This window comes from Brachyistius frenatus, unplaced genomic scaffold (assembly GCF_029030835.1).
Source record: "Brachyistius frenatus isolate BFR_SWC_R1_liver_20210118 unplaced genomic scaffold, ASM2903083v1 Contig_16, whole genome shotgun sequence".
NCBI classification, from domain to species: domain Eukaryota; kingdom Metazoa; phylum Chordata; class Actinopteri; family Embiotocidae; genus Brachyistius; species Brachyistius frenatus.
Window position 1 is genome coordinate 4,906,844 of NW_027210615.1, and position 17,061 is coordinate 4,923,904.

The following is a 17,061-nucleotide window of genomic DNA, read 5'->3' on the forward strand; positions in this document are numbered from 1 at the left end:
CATCAGCTGCTCTGAAACAATTTAGTTAACCATTGAGGCCACTGACCTTTTCAGTGTGTGAAACTGCAACTCACCAGCTCTGACTGTTCTCACTGTGATCTTTCTTTCTTTCTTTCTTTCTTTCTTTCTTTCTTTCTTTCTTTCTTTCTTTCTTTCTTTCTTTTTCCTGCATCACAAATCACTTTCATTTCTTATCTTTTCTTCCCCTTTTCAGTCCTCTCCCTTTTCCTCCCTTTTCCCTTCCATCCCTTATCTCCTTGGTCCTCCTCCTTCCTTCTTCCCTCTCTGTACTCCTCATCCTGGAAGCCTGACCTCCTTACACTTAGCGGCATACAGTAGGTCCATGATGCATTGCTGCTGCGTAGGGGAGTGAGCCAGTGGCTTTGTAGCCTTGCCTCATTGATAATCATTAGCCGGCTGTTTTGGGCTCCAGATGTACAGAAGGTGAATATGGATACGTAGATCAGCGTTAGCCTTCGTGCTGCTAATTAGAGGATGCATCACCATGATGAGCAAGTTTGTCAGATGGTCATATGTTTCTGTCAAGTCACCATGCTGCTGCAGGAAGCACAAACAAAGGCATGCATACACGGGCACAGATACAGCCATAAGCCAGCTATTCTATGCACGTATTCCCACAGTATCACTACATGAAGAAAGCCATCCATCTCAGTAGCCATCTCTGAGCTAGTTTCCCTCTTTGATCTCCAGTCCATCGAGCTCTTTCCTCTTGTTCACCCGCTCCCTCGTTCCCTCAACAAGTCAATTAGCTGGAGTCACACACTCTCTTTTTTTTGTCTCTCAGCTAAGGTTGTCAGAGTTACAGCTGTCTTTCCATTATTGCGGGTTGCTGGTACACAGCTCTGAGTCGCCCTGCTCGGAGGCTCTGATGCTGGCACTGGCACAGAGCAAGCCTTCCTTCTCCCTCTGGGTTTCTCTGGCTAGGGGAGCTGCCTGCCACTGATAGACTCAACTGTGTGTGTGTGTGTGTGTGTGTGTGTGTGTGTGTGTGTGTGTGTGTGTGTGTGTGTGTGTGTGTGTGTGTGTGTGTGTGTGTGTGTGTGTGTGTGTGTGCGTGCGTGTGTGTGTGTATGCACGTACACGTGTGTTAATTATTCAAAGTGTATTAAAGCTTAAAGATGCATCTCCAGATGCTTCTCTGATCGTCGCCGTGTTTAATGGAGAGAGACAGATGAGATGAGAAGCGAAAGGTGGAGCATCCACAATAAAACATTAGTGGAGGAGTGTGGCAGTGGCCTAGTTGTTGGAGAAGAAGCAAGCTTGCAGATTCAACCGAGGGCCACATTTATATACGACCACACTTCACATAAAAAGTAAGAAAGAATTTTGTTTTTGCTTTTATAAAACTAGAAATACTTTCCCTTATGCAGGTGTCTCTTTAAAAAAAAAGTGGCTTTCTCTTCTGACCCCTTCAGTTCCACATGCAACTATTCTTGGTTGATTAAATTCATATAAATCAAATATGCTTAACACTCTGTCCCCAAAGCTAAAGTTTAAATATCCCATATTGAATTAACTCAGATTTATTTTGCTTTTTTGATTATAAAGCAGGTCTAGGTTCTGTGTAAACACTATGAAAGTGTCAAAATGCTCAGTCTCTGCAGAAATACACACAGATACACATAGTCAGCAGTTGTGCTGTTAGGACTTTGGTAAGTTTGTCACAAACTCATGCTCATATCATATGTCGAGTCCCAGCACGGCCCACTCTCCAACCTTTTACGTGGAAGAAAACCCAAGCGGTTATTCTGTTATTGAGCTTGCAAGCTCGAAGTCCGAAGTAAACCTGTGGTTGGCCTGGACGTGTGTCACTCAGAAAAGCCTCAACCAATCAGAAGATCTCAGTGAGCCTCTAAGACACAGACACAAAATAGCCTGTTCTTTGTAGAGCTACAGGGAGAAGCTTAAGAGTTGAGATTTGAGATGGTTTTTGGTACTTAAAACCATAAAAATATCTTCCAAATGACCTCAAGACTGTAGATGAAACACATTTTGGATCTTTAATAAACAGAATGTAAATGGAGACATAACGAGAACATGGCTTGACTGTTTTCTGTCTCCAGCTGAAGATCGGAGGTCTGGATGAGATTTTCTTCAAGATTAATTCAAAGTTTGTGTCAGAATGTTGTTCTTAATTGCTTTATTATGCTGGCATAGATGGCAGATTGGACCGCACAATTGTCGAAAAGCGACACCGATCGGTAAAAAATCTTGGTTGAACCTGTTATTTTGAGTTGGATTTTTAAAAGAAGGAGAACAAATTGGGGGGGGGAACAAGACAAACAAATGAAGAGCAAGGCAAAGAAAAAAAATTGTAGAGAAGGGAAATAAAAATGACAGAAGAAGGAGTTGAGCTGGTTAAGTATGAAGAATTAAGAATGTGTTTGAAGGACCAGCATTCACGAAGAAGAGGAAGGACAGAGCAAGTTGATGAAAGGAGAAGAAATACGTAAGAGTGGGAGGAGGATCTGAGGGATGTTTAACCATTCAGGTGATGAAAGGATACTTGAGGGTCGTGACACCACATGTGCCTTGTGTCTCTTCAGCATCATCTCAATAATTCCATGTCATTTAGCGAATGCTATCTGCCCTACTTTCATCATTCCTGGAAGCCTGACTGCTGAAAATCATTCATTTTTTTCATAGATTTATCTTAGAATGACAGAACATACGTTTGTCTGAAGAACAAAACAGGAAATATTCAGTTGTCAAATATGAATGATGATTAAGTCACAGACAGTTCTTAGCTACGTTTCAGTCATTGCTCGTCGCCTCATTTGTAGCTTCTCTTCGTGGCTTTTCACATTGTGACATCTACAGGGCAAATTTAGTATTTTTGTGCAATAAACTGGAGCTGATGAATTCATTCAAATATTTAGTGAGAGCAGTCTGTGAACACTTGTGACACTCATGTATTTTTCAGTCCAAACGCTGCTTCGCTGTGTTGTTTTTCTAGTCTGACCTTACTTCTCCCTCATGCCAAAGGCTTAATGAACCTCACTCTGCTGTTGCTCTGAAGGCACACGAGTAATCACATGTGGGAAATTGGTTCTGAAAGAGTTTTTGATGGTGCTCACTGTCTCAGTGGGTAAATTTAATGGCCATCAAACTGTTGAATACTGCACTGAGGAGGAGAAGGAGAGCAATTAAACAAGGGTATCCGTTCGCTTCAGTCCATTGTTCTGTGAAAACAGAGGAGATTTAGCCATCTTCAAAAATAGACCTTTTTTATACACATATATATATATATATATATTCTTAAACTGAAATGCATTCATTGCAATTCTAGATATGTTGTTTTTTTCCTGGGGGCACCCTGAAACTAACTGCATTGCTTCAATGCTATCTACTATCAGAAAATGGCTTGTCATTCAGTATCAGATTTTGATAACCAGGCAATGTCCACTTGAATATATCTAATATCTTGAATATCTCATAAACATCATTGAGCTACAGCACATACATAGTCAAAATGACTTGGTCTTAAATTAGGTAAACTAGGACACTTTATTTCACTCAAACAAATATTAGTCACATACCTGTCTGAGTCACTGTGGTGACTGGTGGCTCCTCTGTGTGCAGCCGGCAAGCTAGCATCTAAAGATAGCTGAGATGTTCAGGGAACATTAATAAATTGTAGCATCTAGTGATGCATACGAGGCCTTAAGGGGACATCTGTTAATTGTAGCTACCGGAAACAATATGGGTCGCACTCTGCCCTTCAAAACTACATGAAAACAACAGTAAATAGTGGCATCTTAATGTGTAATGAAATATTATTTTCCTTAAAATGGACTTTATAAAATTGGTATTCAAAAAAGTATTGTTCAGGAACTGGTATTAAAGTCGACGTACCGGTGTGGGTATGAAAGGTCTTTTTAATGATACCCAGCCTGAGACACCACAGATATTTTGGTGTAATGTGGTATGTTCTGACACTTAGCCAGATCTATCAATTTCACCTTTGAACACATCCATTACATGGGGCCGAACATAGCTCAAAGGCTATTTGACAATGTTGTGGAGTCTTAGAAAGAAGCTAACATATCAGTCACTGAAAAACCTCCGAACACATTCTTGGTCTTGAAAAGAGAAGCACACCTAAGGATGCTGCTGCAGCTCAGTCAGTTCAAGGCATAATCTCTGTGACATATTCACCGATTTTAGGCCAATTTGTTAAATGACGCTTCCTTCAAGTTGATTAGGTAGAAGGTACAAGCAATCTTTTCATCAGTCCCACAATATCCTAGTAGAACACATCCCATCGCTGCATGTCACAATCTTCATTGTTGCTAGATCGCCTTTGTTGTTGACAAGGCTATGTAATAGTGTCAATTCCCTTTGAGCCTGTGACAGCAGGTTCCTCTTGAGATTGGAAGAGAAGGTAATACGTTGCTTTGATTAAAGATAATGAGGGCAATACAATCAACTTTGCTCGAGTTTTCAAAAGTAAGTACAATTAGGACATTCTTCTCTGATTAAGCTGTAATGAAGCCAAGGTGCCACTTGTGTTCATACATTTATTTAAGGATCAGCATTTTGGTTCAGCATGACGTCTTTGTCTTCATTTCCACTGCTTCACCCGTCTCGCTCCATATCCCCCATTGTGAAGGGCTGCGAGGAGTGGGTGGACACTCCAAAAGGCTTCCAACGCAGTTCAAAGTGTCTTTTATTGAACAGAAGAGCTCCTAGTCTGGTGCGATGGGGTGCCTGCCCTGCTTCCGCCTGAGATTACGACTGGGGAACTCGGATCATTTGAGCAAAATAGATGAAAAGTTTTCTTGTTGAAATGAAGCGCAGAGGGATGAGTCACGAATCTAGAATAAAAGATGAAACGGGTCTCGCAAAGAGGAGCTATTGCTTTCAAAAGTTTTCTGGCCCCAGTGAATTTGCATAGTAGATACTGAAGTAGCTTTTGTTGTGAAGTTTGCTGTGTTGTGTGTTGCTTGAACTTTTCCAACCTAGGACCTTTGAGAGCCAGAAACTCATTCTCTTGTCCCAGGACTACTAGAGGAAACAAACTCCTACTCATGACAGGAAAGTTGGTACATGTATCAGTAGTTTTTATATTAACCTTGAAAGGTTGGCTGATTATTAGGTGGGTCACAGAAATCTCTTCTTATCCTCTGGGTCATGGTCTAAAATGGATTGTAAATCTCTTTTTGGTGGGTTCCCACATGACAAGAAGCACTTTGTCATTTTCCACTGACAAGATGAAACAACGTTCATCAAATTTTGATCCTGCAGGCTGAAAAAAAAGGGAACGTGGGGCCATACTTATTGAGCCCATCCTGAATAGCATCTTGTTACCTGTCATGTACCCACTGTGTCACCCTCAAAAACACACCCGCACACACACTCACAAACAGATTGTGTATTTTTAGAGGCTCCTATTGATCCACTCGCTGATGCTTATCGTCTACATCCTCCTCTTTGACCACACGGACCTGATAGCATCCAGATAGACACACAATCATACTTGGTCATCAGAGATAGCGTGTAGGGCACTGCTATTCTAATGGAGACATGTGATGAAGAGCTTCGTACAGTCAGTCGAGTAGATGCCTTTTCCCAGTAGACTCAGTGTCTTTTCTGCAGCTTAATTGTTGCCTACAAGTTGGACGAATGTTTAAAATATTTTTAGAACATAAATGTGGTTGTTTTTGGTATTTTCAACATCATTTTGAATGCCTGGTGTATAGTTTTTCATTTCCCGATGCACGCGCAGGTCAACCACAAGTTGTCTTTGATCTTGTAGCTTGCTAGTTCTACGGCCAATTGAACGCTCTGTGTTTTCTGCCTTAGAAAGATTGAACAGTGGGCAATACTAAGTGTAGACATATGACATGCGCATTAGTTTGTAACATCACTAAGTCATGGAAGTCCAAACAACACAGTTGCTTTATAGGAACTGAGCATTTTGCCACTCGCAGTATTTATATAGAACCTAGACCTGCTGCATAATCAATACAAATATGATTTTATACAATATGGGACCTTTAAAGTAACCGGATATATCTATATATAATAACAATGTGTCAACAATGTAAAAGGTGTCGCTCCGTAGAAAATTTTACCTGCACTTGCAGATAGTGAGTTTTAATGACTGCTGCTGTCCGGCCTGCATTGTTTCTATTTTCACCAAAAAACTCTAAAGACTCAAAGTACTGTGTCTTTTTAGTACCAACCAAAAGAGTGTCACAGTTAGCTGGTGATATCAGAGCATTTAGAAGCTAAAGAGCCAAATATTTCCCACAGGTATTGGTAGAGACCAAAAGCAAAGCTAAAAGAAGATAAAGTGTACCAGAACCATATTTGAAATCCCCCACATGGATCGGCCTCCTTTATTTTACATGACGACGGATATGTTTTTGTCACTGGTGTCAGAGGAATAAGGCTGCCTCATAAAATGAGTTGTACTTTGCAACCTTCTGGTGCTTCCTGCAGGATAACGAGTATCTTTCACTATCACTCAGTATCTTTCATCAAATTCATGGAGCCTCATTAACTAAAAACCTTCGTCCCTGATATGTAATTTCTGAGAAGAATCCACATGTGCACACTGAGGGGGAATATTTGTTGGTGAATTGTTTGAAAGAACAGAACAATAACAAAAGTAAGAGTGTGTCAGTCAGTGTTTGAGCAACAAATGATGTAATTGAAGTGCAGTGCAAAAACAGCATGGCATTAACATTTAGCAGCAAAGCTAAAGTGGGAGCACTCTAAATAACTCCATTAGCCATTAATGGACAAGGGATAATTTTATCCAATTAGCTTTTGTCAAAACGGCTGGAAAAGACCAAGTAGTTGTACAATGCTGATGAAGGAGGAACAGTGTTGCTCACACGCCAACAAACACTGAACTAGATTACATATGGGCAGTACACAAGCCACATATCAAACAGTATTATGCTGGAGCAACGAAACCCACAAGAGTATCGTAGTGCGGCTGATAGATATCAGTTAATGTCTGGCCTTCGTTTGACCTCTTTTCTCAGGTTTTTACATGAAGAGATCTACAGCGTTTAGTGCATCTAGGCTGCCTCTAGGGAGGGCGTCTCATTGTATACCGTGATCTCTCAATACAGCAGAAATAGCAGGATGTTTAAATATATGCACTGATAAAGATGTGGGGTTATAAAAGTCAGACACCGAGAAATAAATAAAAACTTGTTAATGCAGAAAAAAAGGACCGTGTGGCGAGGAAGAGTTCTTTGAATAGGAGAACGTGTTTGAAGAGATTTGTGTAGATACAGCCTCATGAACTGTCTGTGTGTTGACTGAATGGAGAGATCTATTGGGATTAGGAGCACGATCCATCGCACATCTGCTGCGCGAGTGTGTTATTTTCTGTTACATTTATTCTCTAAGGGTATAACTGTATTAGTGTCCAAAACTGAGACATTGTTCAACAGATGACTCTTCCTCTCTGTCTCCTGGGACATGTGGTCATCATACCAGGTCCTTTTCTCTCTCAGTGTGTGTGTGTGTGTGTGTGTGTGTGTGTGTGTGTGTGTGTGTGTGTGTGTGTGTGTGTGTGTGTGTGTGTGTGTGTGTGTGTGTGTGCGTGTCGATCGATGGGGTCTCGCCCCCTCCTTTCTGAAACGGTTCATTGGACTGTAACACCGATCCGTTGGGACCCTCTACATTGGTGGACCCCCTCCCCACCCGCCACCACCACCAAACCCCTCCGAACACTCACACACACACATAGACAAACACACACAGGCTCCCTCATCCATCATACTCGGAGGTTGTCTGTGCCTCATTGGTGGCGGCCAGCAGCCAATCGGGGCTCTCGCTTCATCTCTGACATCACCATAGATGTAATGTATCCGTCCTGATAAAAAAAAAAGAAAAAGCAATTAGAAGGGAGGGAAAAAGAGTAAACAATATGTATGATGACTCCAGGTGTGTCAGATCTAAATATAAATCAAATAAATGCCATTTTTATTTTAGTCTTTGACTCATCACATCAAATAACTTGCTTCTTTGTCTTTTACAAACAAAGCATCAGCATAATTCAACTTTATAAACATGTTATTCTTTTTTTTCCTTTCCGTCTCACTGACCTCTGTTTGGACAAGCTGCTCAATGTTCCAAGTATTTTATCACTACAACATCCCGTCCCAGCAGTCAGTGAAGAGTGGAGCAGATGGAATCAGGACAAGAGAGTTTTCAGAAAGGGAAAAAGGAGAAGCGAGTGAGAAAAGGGAGGATGTGGAGGAGGTGAAACGTCAATATGAACACGCAGCAGAGCGTCCAAGACAGCTGGAGTTCATGACTGCAGGCATCGTCGTGGTTAAATAAACCACAGAGCAGGTAGAAAGGGGGGAGGGGGCTAAGGGTAGATCAGATGGTAAGAAGTGTAGAGAAACTGAGGTTGAGAGAGACCGAAGGAGAAACGTGGGGGTGAGATGATAGAAGTAACCCATCCGACTGAGTCGTGGGAAAATAAACACGATGTTCTATCGCTGTTGATAGTACTAAGAACTTTCCGAGAGAAACGACTGAAACACTGACGTCTTGAATCTCATATATACCCAAACAGTGCTCCTCTATCAAGCAAGGAAAACTCTTTCAGTCATTTTATTCAAACATAACATCAGGTCATTTCAACCGGAAACTATGAATCGCAGCTTTGAATCACTTTTTTCAGTTCAAAGTTTACAGTTATTAAGAAGTTAATTTTCTTATTTAGCTTCACTAATAAACTTAAACATCACCAATCAAATGCAGTTGTAACTGTCCTCATATCAGTATTAAGTTTGGTCTGTGATATAAACTGTTTTTTAGTGCCAAAAGTTAATAGTTTAGCAGCCACCTCTTCTCTAGAGTTTTAACAAGACAGTTCGGTGACTTTTGCAGTCTTTACATTCATAGCTATATCACGTAATATAGCAGACGTTTTGTCTTGTCAGGAAAAGCACAGGTAAATACTTTAGTCAATGAGGGCTCGCTTCTGTTTAAGTATTGCAGTAAGCCACATTAATTAGACAGCACGCACAAATCTTGGAACCTGGACCTGACACATCTACAGGATAATCATTGCAGTACCTCACTCAGTACTATCTACAAAATCAGATATACAGAGGGAATGGGGGTGACTGGCAACTGTTTGTCACACTGTATATAAGCTGAACTACGGAGGACAGACGTCGAGCAATGCTGGACATCCTTCTTTGAGTGTACATGTATTTGCTCCTTCTTGCAAGAATAAATGTCCGATATGTTTGATTTTGAATCCAGCCTCTGAGTAATTTTTCTAACATTATATTACTAATTATATTATATTACTCTTAATAATGCTCCCTTAAGATAACAGTAAAATACTTAAGACCAGGTTGTTGATTGTTAATTGCACAATCACTTTCCCCTGCCTTGAGACAGCAATGTGTCTGAACACACCTCATTTTCAGACCAACACCCCCACGAGCGCTCAGATTGCCGCAAGTACGTTTGCTATTTTAACAACGTTGGCACCGGACAGGAAAGTGAAAACTGCGTCTGTCTGAAACCAGCACAGACACTTGTGTTGGACTTGGCGCTGCTTTGGTTTGGGTGTGAGATAAGACCACTAAACCTTAATGGCATTTCTTCACATCAATTCAGCTGTTGTTCTAATGTAAACAGAAAGCATACTTAAAAACGTGGGACGTTTGTTTGTTCCATTTTTATAATTCCAAATAGCCATGATGTGAATAAGAAATTAAACATTTTCCAAAACTGGAGCAGAGTAAAGTACTGTATCTAGGCCTACAAAAAGAAGCAGCTCACAGAAACCTAGAAGAGATTTCACACATGTAGTGTGGAGGAGCAACTCAAACCAATTTTTTTTCTTAAGGCTTACCTTCCCATGTTTGATCACAGTATCTGTGTTTGGCCCCAAGGCTACTGTTAAACACTCCACAGGCCTAAACACTGGCTTACTGCACAGAGCCAGAGGGCAGATTTCACTGTGGATTGTTGTTAGTGTGTGTGTGTGTGTGTGTGTGTGTGTGTGTGTGTGTGTGTGTGTGTGTGTGTGTGTGTGTGTGTGTGTGTGTGTGTGTGTGTGTGTGTGTGTGTGTGTGTGTGTGTGTGTGTGTGTGTGTGTGTGTGTGTGTGTGTGTGTGTGTGTGAGAGTGAGACAGAGTGAGAGTGAGAGTGAGAGAGAGAAGGTAAATGTTGGTGTTTGATTTGTGGGTCTATAATGTGTATTTTGGGCGCATCTATTCCAATGTAACATAGTTTGTGTGTCTGTGTGCATGTATTGCTGGGCTGGTCTGGCTAGTTTGGAGAGATAGAGGCGGTGTGTGTAACTCCCATGTTGCCGAGGTCCACCCCTGCCTCACTCTGTTGCGAACCTGACCTCCTCGACTCTCATCCCCTCCCGCTTTAATAAACGGGTGTGTGGCTCCCAAGACCTCGCCTCGCCTCCTCACCTCCTCCCCTGCTTCCTTCTCGCTTCACCTCCCTCACCCTTTCTTATCCAGTGGTTTATCGCTGCTCATCCTTTGCATCACACTTCATCCCTGACTCTCAGTGCAGTACATTTAGATCTCTGCAAGCTATTTCTGTAGCAAGAACTATCCAGTAGTCATGAATGGGAAGCACCCTGGAAAAAGGATGTAAATTCAATTAACATTTATCCCTGCAAAAAAGGAGGAAAAAAAAAAGAAAGGTTCAAAAACAAGACGACAATGAGAGGGAAGAAGAGAAGAAGAAAGCTACAGAGAATGTTAAAAAGATCAAGTGTGAGCGACAGGAAGAGAGGAGAGAGAGGGATTAGAAGAATCCCCCAGGTAAAGAGATTGTTGTGTCTCATTGTGTAGAACCGCATCACTATCTGATGCAGACTCAGCTGTGACACCTGTCACCACTCCTAATGAAACAGCTCCCACAATCCTCTGCTCCCCAATCTTTTGTTCCCTCCCTCTCTTTCTTCTTTTATCCCTTGGTACAATTGTGTGTCTTTGTACTATATATACTGTATGCAGGCCGTATGTGGGGGATGCCTGGATGCCTTTTGTATGTGTGTGTGTGTGTGTGTGTGTGTGTGTGTGTGTGTGTGTGTGTGTGTGTGTGTGTGTGTGTGTGTGTGTGTGTGTGTGTGTGTGTGTGTGTGTGTGCATACGTATTGTAATGTTCCTCAGAGGAATGTCAGACTGCACTTTTTATTCTGACTCTGATGCATCAGTAATAAGGAACAGACCTTAGCAGTGTGTGTGTGTGTGTGTGTGTGTGTGTGTGTGTGTGTGTGTGTGTGTGTGTGTGTGTGTGTGTGTGTGTGTGTGTGTGTGTGTGTGTGTGTGTGTGTGTGTGTGTGTGTGTGTGTGTGCGTGCGTGGCGTGGCAGTTAAACAGGATTTCCATGCACACTTGTAGCCAATGCTTGATTGCGCTCCTTAAAACATCAACAATGACTTCTACTTTAAACTTTAAAAAAACATTCAGGGGATCAACTCACACAAACACACTCTTCCCACCCTGTTTTCCCATTTTATTAAAGGCCAGAAGCAGTTCGTTAGCAGTCAGTTGCCATATTTGAACACTTTAAATTTTAACTGTCAACCTCACTAATTGAGAATCTGCTTCAATGGGCTCGCTGGCATTGATTTTATCTCTTCTCTGTCTTCTCTTTCCTGATTTCTTTCATCCTCTCCATCCCTCTCTGAAAAAAATAAATAAAAAACTGTTCAACCCAGCTTCCTTCATATTACCCATCTGTGGTCATAAAGTGGGCCAAGACATGTTGGTAAAGTCATTACATTGAGTAAAATAATCAGTTCTAATCACAGTCATGATGTGATACAAGGTATTTATAAATAACTTTAAAACTGCACTGATTCTTCTGTTTTTCATGGTTTGTTTTTTCATATATATCTTCTTTGTGGCATTCACAGTTTTTACCAGATGATTTTTCTAAAAACAGCGAGCTGCTGCAGCTCCACACGAAGATGATTACAGCATCATTTGTGGACCCCGAAAACCAAAACAATTAGCTACAAGCTGCTAAAAGCTCAACGTTGCTGGAGGATAATTTTCTGAGTTTGTTGTGATGCATGACGTGTTTCACATTTCACATTTTTTTCATTGTTCATCTGAAAAACTACTTGCTACTGAAGCTGAAAGGGACTTAATGAGGATACAAAATTATTTTCAGATTTCCATTGACAGAAGCACGTCAGTGACTAAATAATAACTACTCTGTTCTTTATTTCTGACAGTGTTCAAAGGTGTCGTGCTTGGACGCTGGCTTTAGCGATTAGATCTGAAATTTGTATCAACCAGTTATCCGGGGACATTTGTGGTCCGGTTCACTGCAATCTGATGAGGTCAAAACATCAGTTTTTTTGCACATGATTTTAAATAATCCGTGTGCTGCAGTTCCTCTTTGTGCTGTGGGCGTTAATAATGTCTTCCCCCCTTTTTAAATTATTTTCAAAATGTTTAACTTTCCATGTCATTCCACACTGTTTTATCTATTTGTTTTTGGACTAATATCATAATTTGTTTTAACTACACATACGAATGACATAATGGGTGTTGAATTATAAATAATAAAGACGCGATGCTTGTTATGACAATCTCCAAAGAATCCGATCTTTGCCATTTCACCCTGCACCTTAACATATGCTGCCGGTGCTATCACCTCTTTCTGTGTTATGTTTTCACAAAGAACCTCTGGGTGCTGTTCTGTCCGAACCTTTCCTCCCTCACTCCATCTTCTCTGCCATCTCCAGGCCGGTCCACAAGTCCTTACTGTTGTTCTACGAGACGGTGCCCCATCACATGCAGGCTATACTCATATTGAGATTCCTCTGCAATAAGAGGCTGCTGGTATGGTCTAACTTTAGCTAGTCATCCCTGATTAAATATCACACAGCTGCCACTGATTTATCACTGCAGATATAAACGTTTGCTGTCCTAATAGGAAAATGATAGTTTGCCTGATGGTGCTTTAAGTGGAATATGATTGAATTTGGAAATCCTCGTTCAGTATGTGTACGGCCTTTATGATTATTTACTGAATATCCACAGGAATATAAAACACTTGTGCATATAACCCAGTCAGACTTTATGATATTGTAGAAGCACTTTTTACCGACTTACACTGCAGAAAATTGTGTAACAAGCCTTTCAGTGAGATTCTTTAGACTTTCCCACGAGAGAAATATTCAGCATTTTAGAGCAATATATTATCAGATAAATCACTGTTGTATCGTCAGTAAAAAAAAACAACAACAACACTTATATCATTCCCTTGAAACTAATTGTGAATCTAAAGTCATCATACTGATAGAGTGTATGTCTTAAATGTAAATAAAGTCGTACCAATCCTTACACAGAAACATGATGTAACTGCATCTCATTTATTGGAGCAGATAAAAACAGTTTGTATTACAAATTCATTGTCGGGCATGTGCAGTGATGTAACATGGATTCCTGCTGACAGCTGCATATTGTCTTTTGATTCACTTAAGGCTGAAAAACCGCTTAGACATTTCAATTTGCCTCAGTTAATATGGAACAAAGCAACTGTTCTAGCCAAATTTCTATTGATTGAAGAGCAGCATAAAGCCGCTGAATGGAGGTGCTGACCCTTCAGTCATCTCCCACTCTAATCTGTTATACTGTAGCTGTTTTGCAGTGCAGCCTGGTAGAATTAGTACTGTCCGTGCTGCTGAGAGACGGCGCCTCAGGCAGCGTCTCGCAGAAAGAATTACAATATCCTTTGGTGGATTCTTTTAGGAAAAAAACAGGCCTAATATCCATAAAAGCCTCATTAATATGTGAAAGGGGGTTGGATTTAAAATGGCATGAACTCCTTGTGACCAGTAACTGCCGCTTTCAATATGCAGAGTTGATCCTTAAAAGTTCTGATCATTTGCAAATGGACGTTTTAGGCTGGTTGATTCTTCAAATATCTTCCAGTGTGAGAACAAAGCAGGCAGGAATGTATGTGGAACAAAGTCTGATGTGGTCGGATGATCTTGGAAAGAAAAACAATTAATAAACGTGGACATTAGGGAGACCTTGATGCCCAAAATGTACGATTTGGTGCCACTTAATTCATAATTATGACTTTTCAGTTAAAATTAGTCGTAAATTGAATGCATCTTTGATTCTATTGGATCTGGATTTTTCACTGTTGCTGACAAAGACGTCCGTTTTTTTTGTCACTGTCTTTTCAGCAACATTTCCAGAACTTTTTCTCCTCCCAGAACTGCATCCCACTGACGTTTTCTATTTTCTTTTTTGGTCACAATCTCTATTTTGTTATTTTTCTTATCTGCAGGAGTGTCCTCAGATCCTTCCCTCCACCCAGATCTATATCCCCGCTGGAGTCATGAGACCAATCACCCTGCTGGCCCAGAACCTTCCCCAGCCTCAGTCCGGACAGAGAAACTATGAGTGCATCTTCCACATCCAAGGCAACACGCACAGCGTCCCAGCTCTGAGGTTCAACAGCACCAGCATCCAGTGTCAGAAGACCACGGTAAGGACAAAAGCACACATCCATGGGCACCAAAGCTTTGCAGTTAAATTACAGCATGTTGCATTGTTGAAATATTCTGCCATGTCAGCTGATCCATTCGGGACAGCCCTGGTATATCCATTAGCAGGCTTTACAGCTGGTTAGCTGCAGTGAGACACAGAGAAAGGCAGTAATGGACTGGTGTGGCAAAAAACTTCAAACTGAGACATATGGCCGCAGGGACTGGCTGTCGCAAAGCCACTCTCCTCATTCCCACTCCTCATTCCTACCTCTCAGCCCTCAGTCAAACTGTCAGCACTAATAGGGAGCAACCATTTCAGCAATGTTAATTTCCTCAGCTCCAATCAGGGCAGGAGGCAAAGGGGAGGCATTTTAACGACACCAATTATGACTTAACTTAACGAGACATATGATTAACATGCGAGGCGTACACCACAGCACTCGCTCACAGTGATAGGTCCAATAGTGAGTCCTCCGCAGTTAAAAGGCAGCAGGAGCCAGTGTGTGGCAGGTTCGCCGGCAGTCTTTTCTTCAGCCTGTCACACACTTGTCAGCAGCTCCGGGTCATTTAGCTGACTTCCACATCACCACCGAGCTCGAAACACATCACTGATTTGCGACCGCTCGCTGTTTTTGAACTCTAGCGAATTGCCCACTTTCTCCCTACAAAGGGAAACATTGAGCTCCATCACTGTGATCTTGGAAGTCTTTCTGCGTCTGATGTTGGATCGTGACACAAAAAAATTGTTCTGGGGCATATTATTGAAGTTGATTTACGAATCGTAATGATAGCTCCTGAGGTGCTTTTGTGCTTTGGAAAGGTAATTTGTGTATATTAGTCGCTTGTGTCTCTGTAATTGCTTCGTGCAAGCGAGTGTTCTTTTAGATTTGACTTTTCAGGTTGTTATTAGTACTTTTTTGGCAGATATGTCCGCAGTGACCTGACTACTTAAAAGCCTATTCAACAGAGAAAAACCTGCAAAAATAGTAATTGCTGTATGTCAAGTTGAATATTTGAATAACTTGGTCAAAGTCAGAAGCAGAAGTCTTTTTCTAAAGGGATTTTTTTTTTTTTTTTTTTTACTTTTGAATTAGCTTGATTGACAGCTCAATAGCTTGGGCATGATGGGACCCACACACACAAGCGCCTCCTTCCGTCATTGACATTATAAAATCTGTAATTCTGAAGCATATTACGCAGACAAATGTTTTTCTTGAAGAATTTGCTGCAGATTTGAGTTTTTTTCTTCTGCTCTGCTGGATTTTAAGTGTGCTCTGAAAGCCTCCCACACCTCCAAAACCAACACTTACTCCAGGAAATAGCAGCGTGCAGATTGGATCTCCGGTGTTTGATACACTCAAATACACTCATTACTACACCACCACTACAGCTGAAAGTTGCTGATGCTGGAGGACAGAGGCCTTTCTCAGCAAAACTCGGAGTCACTGGCAAAACCGAATGGAACACACACACACACACGCACACACACACACACGCACACACACACACACACACACACACACACACACACACACACACACACACACACACACACACACACACACACACACACACACACACACATATACACGTGCATCTATTTCTTCATTACTCCCTGCACTTTAATGTTTTGTAAATTCCCAATGTTATCTCTGCAGGACTCAGGCAAAGAGGGAAAGTACAGGTCTCAACACAACCTTGCAGCTGTTGATGAAGCTAGACATAGGAGAGTAAAGTGTGTGTGTGTTTTTGTGTACATGAGAGAGTAAAGTGTGTGTGTGTGTTTTTCTGTGCTTGCCCATGTGCAGACATCCACGTGGTGTGGTTAGGTGGAGTGAGTAAGTCTCCTTCCCTCCACCCCCCGCCTCTCTGCTCGTCAGGTGGGACTGTGATAGGATCCAATTAAGGGAGCTGTAGATAAAATGATGATGAATTGCAGCGGTGTAGTAGACTGACGGACACACACACGCAGACGCACGCACACACACACACACACACACACACACACACACACACACACACACACACACACACACACACACACACACACACACACACACACACACACACACACACACACACACACACACACACACACACACACACACACACACCTGGCAAATGGAAAAGAAGGAAGCAAAAACAAAGACAAAGAGAGAGACGAAGAGGAGGTGAGGGAATTAGGAGCAGACAATGACGATGCAACAAAGAGTGTGATGGAGGAAGTAGAAAGAGAATAAAGAAAAAACAGAGGGGAGGAAAGGAAGACTAAGCTCAGCAAGCAGACCAGGGAAAACAAACAAATGAGGGAGAAACAGATGGAGGGAAAATGTATTTGGAATATAAAAGATGAGCATGTTTGAGAAAATGATGCTGAAAAAAAAAAGGAAATCATGATCCCTGAAAAAGTGAATGTGCTGAGATTAGCTACAGCAGAGGGTGGAAGGACGTGGGACAATAGGGATTGGTTGCAAAGTTGTTCAGCTGTGCAATGTTGGTTTTCAGATATATCTATTCAGTTGGACAGCAGTTTTCTGGCAAGAATAGGATCTAATAAT

At 41.6% G+C, this 17,061-nt stretch overlaps 1 protein-coding gene across 2 annotated transcripts in view; it reads left to right on the forward strand.

Annotated features, from left to right (window-relative positions):
- plxna1a (plexin A1a) overlaps window positions 1-17,061 on the forward strand; it is a 262,803-nt gene that overhangs the window by 156,303 nt on the left and 89,439 nt on the right. For both annotated transcript variants that reach the window (XM_069694062.1, XM_069694063.1), the window contains exon 10: window positions 14,302-14,502. In XM_069694062.1, the coding sequence (XP_069550163.1) occupies window positions 14,302-14,502 (201 nt within the window). The remainder of the gene's footprint in view (window positions 1-14,301; window positions 14,503-17,061) is intronic.